This window comes from Schistosoma mansoni, chromosome 4 (assembly GCF_000237925.1).
Source record: "Schistosoma mansoni strain Puerto Rico chromosome 4, complete genome".
Lineage (NCBI taxonomy): Eukaryota > Metazoa > Platyhelminthes > Trematoda > Strigeidida > Schistosomatidae > Schistosoma > Schistosoma mansoni.
In genome coordinates this window covers 30,277,169-30,290,732 of record NC_031498.1, presented here as the reverse complement: position 1 = coordinate 30,290,732, position 13,564 = coordinate 30,277,169, and the positions used below count along the sequence as shown (strand labels likewise).

Genomic DNA, 13,564 nt, shown 5'->3' with positions numbered 1-13,564 from the left:
GATATAGCCTTAATGCATAAGCTTTATAAGCATAGATGGATAGTGGCTAGCAGTGGAATCCAGTTTGACGCGCGTTTCGTCCTATTTGGGAATCGTCAGCCGGATGTACCTGCTTCTCAGAGTTGATGTTCACTCTAGGACTCGAACCCAGTACCTTTCGGTTCAAACGCCATCTCGTTATCCAGTCGGCTACTGAGTCCTGATAGCCACTTGCTTTCTTTGTCTAACAGATTTGTCTGGAAGGAATGATAATGAAAAGATAAATGGTCTTGTAATTAATTCATACTTATATTTGGGATATAAAAAGCAATTGTCCTGTAATTAAAGATTACCTATTAGTTGTATTAAACTTATTAACTAATAAACACTGTTCAGTCAATACTATAGTAAGTAATACATTAGTAATTAATATGTGATCTATCAACCTATACTCCTCCTCGAGTGGTAACAGACGTAAATAAGTAAATGAGTAAGTATGTGGTCTTGACATATATGTCAGTTTTTAAAATGCTCCCATTATGTATTCACATTGTACTACAGTGACTAATATAAAACATACATATATGTAAGTTATGAATGAATAAGTCAATGTTGAAAGATTACATAAAAGGAGCAGGATAAACTTATCCTTATGTACTCTCAACCATATCTCTGAATAGTTAAGAAACAATATTATTAAGTCAATATATGGTACCGTCTTTACTGATCTGATAGATAATACTGATCGTTATGATAAGATGGAGGTAACATTTCTTGTTGTATGTAAAGTAACAAATAACTTTGTTCGACCTTGGCAGTCGACTTAAACATCTGGGCTACTTGTTCCTGTCATCTAGATATTTCAACAAGTTATCTAATTTTGTTTGTTTGAATACATCATTATGACTATTAATCGCACAACCCAATTTAGGTGCGTTTATGAAAAGTGTACAATATTTCGCTGTAAAGGTTACTAAAGGCCTAATCAGAGATATCGTATTTGTTGGCAATATTCAACAGAAAGAATGTCAGTCAGTCAGTCAGCTACAAGGTAGGACCAGCCACATATATGCATCAGTCCAAGTTGCCAAATCTCGTTAGCAAAACAAGATGAACACCGAATTCATAGAATTAGTTCATTTAATGATGGTAGTATATAAACGAAAGGTTGTATATAAGGATATAATATAGGAAGGAAGAAAGTTATGAAGCAATTTTAATCTCATGGTTTACCGAAAGACAGAGACTGTATACACCTACGCCATTGTGATCTATTGTGGACCATGTCACCTAGAGTCTTCAACCATTGGTTATGATAGTCACGTGGACCCCAACCAGGTACATTATTCAGATGTCGATTGACTGGACTGCTAACTTCTAACTGGCTCACTCATCATTTATCGTCAGGATCGACCAAGAAGTAAGAAACGGAAACTTTTTGAAATACTTTGTGCTGAGAATTCTATATTGTACCAAAAATATAATATTGAATAAAGCTAATAATAATGATAATATATCAGTTAACGAATAGTTTATTAATGGGTAGATGATTACCCTTTCATCTGATACAAGAATTCATTCATATCAACTTGAAGAAATCTGACTTAGATGTTCACAAGACAATCAGTAATCAAAGATGATATCTACTAGTTTCATTGTACACAACAATTAGTAATTTATATAGAGTTGAAATCGTGAGTCAATTGAAGCTAGATTACCATGGAAAACCTGGAAGCACTGGACGACCGTTTCGTCCTATTGTGCGTACTGCTAAAGAGTCCTACAATAGGACAAAACGGCCGTTCAGTGCTTCCAGGTTTTCCATGATGGTCTAGCTTCAATTGACCCACGCTTTCAACTATATATAAATATTACTAAAAATCTCCACAAAAAACCTCCTAATTAATAATTTAGTTGAGAACTTTTACTTTTATACCCTGATATCTTTCATTGTTTATTCATCTTTCATTCATTAAGGCTCTTCCACCGACATATAAATATCCAACAGTTTTAAAACGTTTAAATGCTGAATCTGATCTAACAGCATTTGTTCAAAGTTTACCACAAGATATTAAAAGAAAATTAGATGAACCAGATTCAATTGAATGGTATACAGTTTTTGCAGTACCAAATAATATTTGGAATAAGATAACATCAGGAATTGTTTCAACAGAAGTAAGTGTACAGTTTGTTTTTTTTTCAAAGAAAAGACAACATAGTGAGTATGTTAGAATTGGAAAACTCAGTTGATACTTTAAGTTAGTCAGTTTGATGATATTACGTAACCATTACCTTGATGGAATTTTGTTCTCTGAACTGGATGGTTTGGTCGTGAAGCTTTTATCGTTCTTCTGAACGACATCATCAGAACAAACGCCGGGTAGAAGTGAAGTTTAACCACACGTTTCATAGACATAACAGCTTTTATTTAAATAATGAAGCAAATTTTCTAACCATAACTCATCAAATCAGTGTTCTAAAAACATAAAATTTAATGAAAGAATTTCATTTTCAATGTTCTAATATGTAGGTGGTATTCTTCACAGATTGATTTCAATTAGGATATACTTGAGAGCCAGAGGAAGCTAAACATCTGCTTCACGATAGTAAAGGACTCTACAGTTATATTCATTTATTATCAAAACAGAGGTACATATACACAACTACTTTGAAGTAGGAATAAACTATTTGAAAAAAAGAACCATTCACTGAAACAAGAAAAACATGTCATGTTTCTTTTAAACTGAAATGTTGTTAATTACATTGGTGAAGTAAACATCCCAACCGTTGCTGCTACCTTGACGTGGTGGTCGAGCCTCCATATCGTGATGAACCAATCGAACTATACTGGCTGGAACAATCGTTCCTCAAGGTCCTACCATGACAGACAGGTCGGTTGAAGAGCGGTAAGACTAAAAGCAGCAAACCGAAGGTCCAAAGGCGAAGTCGTACTGCTGACTGTACAGAGGTGTGACAGCAGTAAGGTGTTTCCTTCAGACAACCAGCATAACAACGATGCTGCCTTCCCACAAGGAGGGGTGGGGTTAGAAAAGGTCGACCCTAAAAATGCACACCTCGCCTTATCCCACGGATATCCGTCTCCGGCGGTAAGGTCCTTTGAAGAACGGAGCTAACACAAAAATTACCCACAAAAAGGTCGTGTGTGACCGACCTCAAACAGTTGTCCCTTGGTCACTGTTTTCACGCTCTCAGGTCATTAAGACCACTTCTAACCCAATTTCCTTTTCAGGTACCTCTAGAAGAACCCTTTCACGGTGTGGGCAACCGGGAAGTGATAACTGCCCTCATGCTTCTAACAGCACTCAAGATCACTGACTGACTAACTGACTGACTGAAGTAAACATAATTGATTTACCAGAGATAACTTTATAAAATGGGCTGTTAATTACACAAAAGATTAGAGGTATTGATTCATAAACACTTGACTTTATGATACACATTTTTGTATATGAAATTTAGTATTACTTCTTGAATATCAGAAAAAAAGGTAGACTGAACGATATTATGCTTACGCCACTAATGATAGATCTTCTGTCTTGTCTTTATTAATGATAGTGATTAGCAGTACATTTATCTGATCTTTTACAGGCTTAAATACTAAATCCTACGGGATTTTTAGACTTGAAACTTGTAGTGGGCAATTTAGCTTCAGGCTTTTACATTACATTGGTTCAAGATGAGATTACATTACTTTATTGTTATCATTGCTTTAGAATATCTATTGCTACTTACTTACTTACTTACTTACTTAATTACTTACTTACTTATGCCTTTTATCCCCAATGGAGCATAGGCCGCTGACCAGCATTCTCCAACCCACTCTGTCCTGAACCTTCCTTTCTAGTTTTATCCAATTTTTGTTCATTCTTCTCATGTCTGTCTCCATTTCTCGGCGTAATATGTTCTTTGGCCTTTAGGATTCCATGTGAGGGCTTGTCTTGTGACTCAGTCGGCTGCTTTCCTCAATATGTATCCTATCCACTTCCAGCGATCCATTGCTAGCGAAGAAATTGTGAATTTTATACTCGTTCTTTAAAGTTGCATATTCACCTGAGCTATTCCATAATCTTTTAAGTAGTAGATTGATTAGACTGATCTTATCAAATCTCCTCCCTGCAAATCTACTCATTACTTCATTGCATGTGAATAACATCTTTCCTTTCTTTGCTTCTTTCTTTCTCTCTTCCTAAGATCAAAGAATCTTTAGCACGTCAACATGTCATGAATAAAATGATTTGTTCCGATGCAATTGTTAAAAATACTAAACGTGTTGGTCCAACCTTAGCTGAAACTTATATTGGTATTCAAAGAAATTCTAATGGAAATTTAATCATCAATGATATATGCAATAAACAAATAGCTATACAACGTAAAGATTTAATGTCTGGTACTGGGGTTATACATATTATTGAAAATTCAATAAGTAGCTTAGAATGTAAGTGAAATTTTTACATTTTACTAATATTGTGATGTGTGTGTTCTAGTTATATTAACATAAGTAGTATATAACGCTAGTTAGGAATAGAATGTCTGGAGGCAGAAGATCTAGAAGATCGAAGAGGAAAGAATGGGGACAGAAATCAGTTGGTATGGAAATAAACGAACAATGACGTCTGAGATGACTGATTGACATTTGCAAAAGGAACAATCAAGTTTGAGACAGTTGACTAACCACAATTGATTGATCACTGGGTGGTGATCAATGTCATATGTGTCAAGTCCTTCCTAGTGCTGACCGAATGCTGTCGATCAAGTTGCAATGTGGCCACTAGTCTAGGTAGCTCGACACTGTGTGCACTATGTTGAGATAAGATGGTGGTTGGAAGTATTTATTGTATGATTGTCAGATGTTGCCAAAATGTCCGGTAATTGTATGCCTAGTTACATGAGATTGTCCCCACTTGCGTTCTTCTCCGCTACAACATTACTACTACTACTACTACAGTAATTAATTACTGAGTAGTAATTAGTATCTTGTTGTTTAGGCTTTAGTTATGAGGTATAGAGATGACGAAATCTTTACTCTTGCCTTATTAAATATTATAGACCATCAACGTTGATGATCTATGTCGAATGATTGGAGGCCTACTCAAGTTAGACGGGAACGGTACAACGAACAAGCTAACTTCAAAGTCACACCTCGCGATCAACACCTTACGTGGATTGCCCCATCGACGTATCAAGGGATCATGGATGCTCTGAAGAATGTACAACGCAAAGGACGTTATTACAGGAATATATTATTTAAAGTTGATACAAGCGAAAGTAGAACCACTGCCACATGGGCCAGTCCATGGAGTATGATTAACTGATGCGCGTTGATTGTCCTTGACCTTGACGGGGATCGATGATCTGTTCGATATTTAGTGACCCAACTACTGGATGATTTGGCTAGGGTTCAGTGATATTTTACTGGCCCTACAATATCATCTAATTACATTATGAAATGCATCGATTAATTGTTCATGGATTATTTAGTCTATGACGATATTTCCATAAGCTCGGTCACTTTTCAACAATCCATCAGTGATCACATCAAAATTTGTGTTTGAAATCATCAAGCTGGTAAGATCTATACATTGAGATGAGTAACGTCTAGCTGCTTACCATGCGACTAGGTTATATAAATGAAGTATAACCCTATATGTAGTATGTCTCTTGGTCTAATAGTGAAGATTTTTGATATTATACATGATTTATCTTTCTCTCTATAGCAATGAAGTTAAATGAAGCTCTTGAATGCTTAGAAAATAATCCTTCATTAGGTGTTAAACAAGCTGCTAATGAAATGCGTAAATGTCAAATGAATCTTGGAACTGGTCGTGATAATGTTATACTTTTATCGAATGATGGTGCTTTCCAATGTAAGTCAATCTATGTATGAGATAAATGATCTGTTAAAACTATTAATATATATTCCTTATTACGACCCAGCTATTCCCAATTGCTTAGTATTCTTGGACACCAATACATTCGACAAGTCCTCAAATCAGAACACGGTTGAACGGGGAAGAAATTATATTCCAGATAACAAGGATAGATAAAGTAGGAAGCGTAATAAGAAATACGTTAGTATATTTATAGATTTTACATGACAAGCTTCTAAAGTCTTCTCCAAGCAACAACTAGAGCTGATTGGATAAGAATTAGTCAATCAGCGTGCAGTAACACCATCATGCATGAAACATGCTTTAATCCAATCTATGTCCCGCTAACATGATCATAAATCAGTACAGGGATAATTTCTTAGTATAATTGAGGAATTAACTATTCAACAAACTTCCTTGCTGTAATTTGATATAAAAGTATCCAAGGTAGATGTTGACTATTCAGTTCATTGTCTAGTATCTTCCTTCCACCTTTCCCATTTAATTAAACATGAAACCAACATTTAAAAGGAGCGATTAGCCTTATGTTTCGCATTCCAATCATTTTCATTGTAAATTAATACTAACTGGCTAACCATAGGTAGTAAAGAGTGTTGAACAAGTGGGGTTGGTTTTTAGATAAAATCCCCTGAATAGCTTGTGCAGTATACTAAATCTAATCCATGATCTTCAGGTGTTACAGTGAACATCATCCCTTTCATTAGAGGAGTGGTGAGTCTTTACTTGTGATATTTAGACCTTGGTTCAAAATGTCTATCAGATCTTTATAAACCGTTTTTCTTGGAATGAATCGTTCCATTCTTTGTGTAGTGATACAAACAGTAGTTATATATGGGAATAACAAAGAAATCACGTATCTAAAATGAAGTTAATAGCTATTTTAACAGTACTACTTGACCTTTAGTATTTCATCATGAACATTTCGGGATCTAAACAGGTTGTTTTATTAGAATCAATCAACACGATTATAAGCAAAGATGGATAGTGACTAGAAGTGGAATATAGGACTCGCGTTTCGTCCTGTTTGATACTCGTCAGCTGGATATACCTGCATCTCAGAGTTGATGTTCACTCTGGGACTCGAACCCAGTACCTTTCGCTTGAAACGTCATCGCGTTATCCACTTAGCTACTGAGTCCTGTCAACTACCTGCTTGTGCAATGGGGTGAATTGAAATTCACTTGGTGTTGAATACTTGTATCTTCCCATTGTTATTTAGGACTGCAATTGATTAGTTTCTTGTTGACATATGTGCATCCTGTATGAACTGCCTCGATATTGCCTGAAGTCAAAAGCTTTATAAACAAAAATAGATAGTGACTAGCGTTTCGTCCTACAGGATGCACATATGCCAACAAGACACTGATTAATCGCTGTCCTAAATAACGACGAGAAGATACAAGTAAACAACACCAAGTCAATCAACTCGATTGTTAAATCTTCTAACGAATTCACAAGCAAACAAATATTCAGCCAATAAACATGAAACGAAAACAGACTATTAACAAGATTGGAAGAATCCAATTACAATAATAACTTGGATATCATGAATAAAATTATGCCATACCATTAGCTGTTTTCAAAATGGTTGGTGACAATTAGTAGTTACTGAATAATAGTAAGTAATATAGTCAATAAAGATAAGAAAATGAAAGAACTTTCGATTAAAAGTAGTAATCAATAATGACGATTAGGGACTGAAGCTCCAGATCTATCTTAATATCCCTTCAAATAAATTAATACCGAAAGCACTTGTAATTTTTCAGTCAAATGATAGACATTTTATAGATAAGCAGAAATGGATGATGGTTGATAGTGGAATGCAGGACACGCGTTTCGTCCTATTTGGGACTCGTCAGATGAATTCACTTGAATCCCAAAGACTGATCAAGTTCAATCCTAAACAATCAATATACATCTCAATATATATAGTTTTTATTACAAAAATAAATATTATGAAAGTGATTAACAGTATCAAACGAACATAGATCATTTCATCAATCAATAAAATGAAGATGTGATTATATTGAATGAGAACACAAGTGAGGACAATCGAATGTATTTGATACAAAAATGACAAATTATCTCACTAAAATCTGACAATCATCCAGTAAACGATTAATTTGCAAACTATCAATCAATTGTCTTAATATTGACCATTCGTTCTCCAAATATCGGTCCATAGTCTCCGATTATTATTGTTTATGCATTTTCATACCAACTGTGTTTCGTTTCGGTTCTTTCCTTATCGATCTTCTACTGAAATACATTCTCTGCTTGACCATCGTCATATACTACTTATATGGATATGAGCAACCTATACCACAGTGATTATCCGATTGATTTAATTACATAATACATTAATAAATATAAATAAATTTTCATAGTTGAAAGCATGAGTCAATTAAAGCTAGATCACCAAGGAAAACCTGGAAGCACTAGACGGCCGTTTCATATGCTCACTAGCGACTGACTTCAAGAGATTATTCCTGGAGTTCTAGTGAGAAGCAGTGACCAGTGGAGTTCAAACCACATATGTTGTGAGACAGTAACTCACTGAAGACAATTGGTGAACGGTTGCTCAAACTTTGTGGATTAGTTGAAGTTAGACATTAACACCATCGGTGGTCTATCAGTTAAGTGCTCTTGCGCAAGACTGGTAGGTCCTGGGTTTGAAAGTCGTGAGGCGAGGTCGTGCATGTGCACTGCTGAGGAGTCCCACAATAGGACGAAACGGCAGTCCAGTGCTCCCAGGTTTTCCATGATGGTCTAGCTTCAATTGACTCATGCTTTCCACTATGAAAATACTGACATCTCTACAAAACCCCCCTTCTGATAAATACATTTACATTTCTTTTTTATATATTCTTACTTTTTTATAGCTAAATTCTATAAAGAGAATATGAGACAACTTCAATTAGATAAATGTAAATTATATTTACATCATTTATTACAAATAAAAAATCCACAAAATATTGATGCATATAAAACTGGGTTTAATCAAGAACAAGAATTTACAACACAATATTCTACATTAGATGGATCTAAACATTCTGTTTATAGTAGATATATTAAAACAAGACATGGGACAAAAGTAAGTCAATGATATGTGTATATTAACTATGATTCATGATGAGGTATTGTCAAATTATACTACTACTAATAATAATAATAATACTAATACTACTAATACTACTACTACTGATAATACTACTACTACCTAATGATTATTCTGACAATTTGACTGAAATGATCTCATAGAGAACTTATACTATATATATATATATATATATATATATATATACAACTTATAGATGCTCATTAGTGACTGGCTCCATGAGGTATTTCCTGAAGTTCTAGTGAGAAGTAGTAATCAGTGGAGTTCAACTAGGTCTGTTGGGAGATATCAACTCACTGAAGACATTGCCCCAAAATGCCCTGGTACGGCGGAGAGTGAGGAGAGTCAGCTCTCCCTCTCCAAATGCTCTCACATAGCCACGCGTATATAGCCTCTGCCAGGGAAGTCCTACTCACTTCATTCTCGTGCCATTACTGTTGTTTACGAAAGTGAGAGGACGAAAAGCGAATGTCTGGAGCTTTAACGGGGTTGGTGGACACGGTGAGTCCACCTAGGAGAATTGGAAAACCCTGATTCCACACCAATGGTGCACATGGTCTTCAGTATCTTGAGGGAACAAATGGCGTATTAATCAATCGTTGGTCACCGGCTACCATGAGACTGTATTTCCTTACGATACTCCACTGCATTGTGGATCAGACCTGTAGTTTAAATGCTCGGGGTGTGACTCCCTAAAAAATCACCTGGGCAGTATCTCAGCCGCCACACAAACCAAATGAGATTTGTGCAGCGCATATGTATCTGGTGCTTCCTTGTATCAATATTTACGTGTTTAAATAAATAAATAAACTGAAGACATTGGTGAATGGTTGCTCAATTTCGTGGATTAGTTGAAAGTAGACATTAACACCGTTGGATGCCGGCCGGCTCAGTGTTCTAGAGGTTAAGTGCTCGCACGCGAGACTGATACGTCCTGGATTTGAATCTCGCGGGGCGGGATCGTGGATGCGCACTGCTGAGGAGTTCCACAATAGGACGAAACGCCCGTCCAGTACTTCCAGGTTCTCCATGATGATCTAACTTCAATCGACTCATGATTTCAACTATGCGAATATTTGGTTTATACTTGATTGGAATATCTCTTAGATTCTTACTCATAACCTTACATACAATCGAGCCTATAACTTAGGTTCCTTATGATAAATCTAGTTCACCTAAATTCTGTTATTTTTTTGAATAGATAAAATACTTATATGTTATATGTTGCAGTGCTTGTTACTTACTTACTTACTTACTTACTTGCTTGCTTACTTACTTACTTACTTGCTTACTTACTTACTTACTTACTTGCTTACTTACTTACTTACTTACTTACTCCTGTTACTCTTCGTAGAGAAGCACAAGCCGCTCATCAGTGTTTATTAGTACACATAAAAGTAATTTTTCAAGCTACTAATCTATATAATTCATTTAGTCTCATATCAATGGTTATTTGAATGATTAGTCATAAATAACAGTCATCAATATAATATCAGTTTAGCTATTGAAATAGCACTGTCATTGAATATGTTTATGAAAGACTAATATTTTAAAGGTAAAGTTACTCAACAATACAGTGATATGATAAAATATTGTAGGAAGGGTGTTTTAATTCATATGAATGGCATCTGTTGATGAGTATCGAGAAAACAGAAATTCAAAGAAACACTTTGATGCTTATGATGCTTATAGTCGAATATGTCAACATACACAATATTCAATTACGTCATATGACTTACCATGATTACCATGTTAGCGAGTTAGTCTTCTACGGGATGGGGTAGTTAACCCCATGCTCAACCCTTCTCCTTTATCCGGGCTTGGAACCAACAGTAGCCCCCGGAGGAGCTACAGGCGAAGTTCAAAAATAAAATAACATACATCTTATTTTCTTTTTTGTCTTATATTATAGTTAACATTTAATCATGCTGAAGCGACAGATTTACATCCAATAAAATTTCATGATGGAGTTATACATATTGTAAAACAAGTAAATTTACCACCTCAAGGGGATATTTCTTCATTGATTCAACAAAAATCAGATACAAAGTAAGTTAGTACTTTACGTATTTTTTATAACTTTATGAAGTGAGGACACCCCCAAATTTGGCTATTTTTTCATGTTGTCCACACTATTGATTATTGATTGTGTTTGGTTTGCCTATTTATTGACTTGAACGCATAAACATTGGTACAAAGGCGCATCAGATACATATGCATCACACAACAACAATGAAAATATGAAGAGATAGGAATGTAAGTTGCATCTAAGAAAAAGGGGTACAATAACGAATAGAAATTAGTTTATGAGAGTGAAATAATAAACCACTGAGCCGGCATCCAACAGTGTTAATGTCTAACTTCAACCAATCCACGAAGTTTGAGCAACCGTTCACCAATTGTCTTCAATGAGTTGTTATCTCAAAAAAGACGTGATTGAACTTCATTGATCACTGCTTCTCACTAGAACTCCATGAAATACTTCATGGAGTCAGTCACTAGTGAGTATATGATTATAATCAGAAGGGGTTTTTTGTGGAGATTTCAGTGGTCTATCAATTAAGTGCTCTGGCGCGAGAGTGAAATAATAATAATAATGAGAGAGGCAGTTAAGTTAACAAAACTACAATCAAAAAGAATTCTTCTAGTTAAAGAAGTTACGTCCATTTTTATGAAGAAAGTAAAATAAATTTACAGCAGGATCGTCACTAGCTTCTATCATAAGCCATATCTGATAACGTCTCTAGCCACTATGTTGCACTATCTCTTGGACCCCGACCAAGGAGTCGTGAGGGACCAACAGAATCCAATCCTGTACAGCTTTCTTTCATATCGTGACACCATGTCATACATTGACCACCTCTTCGCTTTTTCCAACCAGTCTCAGCTTTGGCAAATATTACACGACAAGGAATTCTCTGAGACGGCACTCATAGTTCATGTCCAAGCTACCGAATTCGATGTTTCAAGATAGTGACACCAACTGAATTATCTTCGCTGTGCCTGAACACACAATTCCGAACCTCTGCCTTATTACATTGTGTTGCTACTGCATGTCGGCAATCCTTCGGATATAACGATGATCAAACACAGAGGGTCGTTTCACATCCTCAACTCGATGAGGACAGGTTTCACAAGCATACAGCGAAACTGCTCTCACCGGTGCTCTCACCGATCTTTTACAGTCAGACTAACATCACTAAGGCGCCAAACATGGCCTAGATTGGCATAAGCCGCTCTGGCTTCCACTATACGTGAACTGATCTCATCATTCACGCCACCACCAGCACTTATACAGCTACCCAGATACACAAACTTCTCGACTACTTCTTTTGATAGGAAACCCTACATTATAGATAGCCATTTCATATCCGAACATAGTAAAAGTGATATTGAGTCACTTGAGCTAGTGGAAACATTCAACTCGATTGAAACAAAACGAAACTTATATTGAATTCACTTGTTATTGTTTGTTTGAATCTTCCCATTGGTGTGTTAGGACTGCATCTGGTCAGTCTCTAATTGGCATATGTGCATACTGTGTGTATTGCCTCGATATAGCCTCAATTCACAAGCATTGTAAGCAAAGATGGATAGTGGCTAGCAGTGGAATCCAGTTTGACGCGCGTTTCGTCCTATTTGGGAATCGTCAGCCGGATGTACCTGCATCTCACAGTTGATGTTCACTCTAGGACTCGAACCCAGTACCTTTCGGTTCAAACGCCATCGCGTTATATATTGATTATTATTTACAGATTAATCGATTGTATCATTAGCTACCTATTAAACAATGAAATATCCTTTACTTCTATTTTTGCCTTTTAAAATAATAGGGAAATCTTTACGAAATTCATTTCAACTAATTTTCGTCAACAATTAAGTCAACATTCACCAAATGTTCTATTTTTGGCACCGATTGATTTGGGTTGGAAAACAAGAAATTTAGAAAATTCTTATTCAGTTGAACAAAATCGTAAAGTAAGATTACCTAATCATGTATATATATGTACTTCTTTTAACAATAGTTAGTCATTATACTTCTTTTTTAAATAAGATGGTGTTTGAAGGTAGTCAACAGGAAACCTTGGACCTAGATTTCGTTCTACTTGGCACTTGTTAGCAAGGTGTACCTATAATCTCGAGGGAACTGATGCTCCATGACAGATTCGATTCCGTGCCATCCAGCTTCACAGTCAGAGACATTAAAGCATAATGGAACCATCGAGTAACTTGTAATTATATAACGTGTAGAATATTAGAAAAACGTAGTATATTGGTTGGGGGGAGGCAATTTCGGTCCTGAATTTTAAAAGAGATAACTATCATCCATAGTTAGAAATATAAGATTATATTCTTTAGAAAATATATGGCTATTATAAACATTAAACGTTTTATGGGAATAATATATATTTGTAAAATCTCAGCGAATGAATTTGTAGTAAATCCAACGTTTCGCCTGGCAATCTGGTCCAAGCTTTTTCAAGGAGTTTCATGGAATTCCTTGCCAGGCGAAACGTTGGGTTTACTACAAATTCATTCGCTGGGATTTTACAAATAT

General features: G+C 35.7%; 1 protein-coding gene and 1 non-coding gene across 2 annotated transcripts in view; one reads left to right on the top strand and one right to left on the bottom strand.

Moving 5' to 3' along the window:
* Positions 1-13,564, top strand: part of Smp_170630 (hypothetical protein) — a gene marked incomplete at its 5' end in the record, with an annotated part of 30,860 nt that overhangs the window by 14,528 nt on the left and 2,768 nt on the right. Inside the window, 5 exons of the mRNA XM_018797456.1 lie at positions 1,957-2,154; positions 4,192-4,435; positions 5,715-5,864; positions 11,049-11,055; positions 12,840-12,984. Coding sequence (XP_018652496.1) covers positions 1,957-2,154; positions 4,192-4,435; positions 5,715-5,864; positions 11,049-11,055; positions 12,840-12,984 — 744 coding nt within the window. The remainder of the gene's footprint in view (positions 1-1,956; positions 2,155-4,191; positions 4,436-5,714; positions 5,865-11,048; positions 11,056-12,839; positions 12,985-13,564) is intronic.
* On the bottom strand, positions 6,957-7,023 carry Smp_tRNA_00358_Glu_TTC.1.1. Its single transcript has one exon. It is a non-coding gene (tRNA).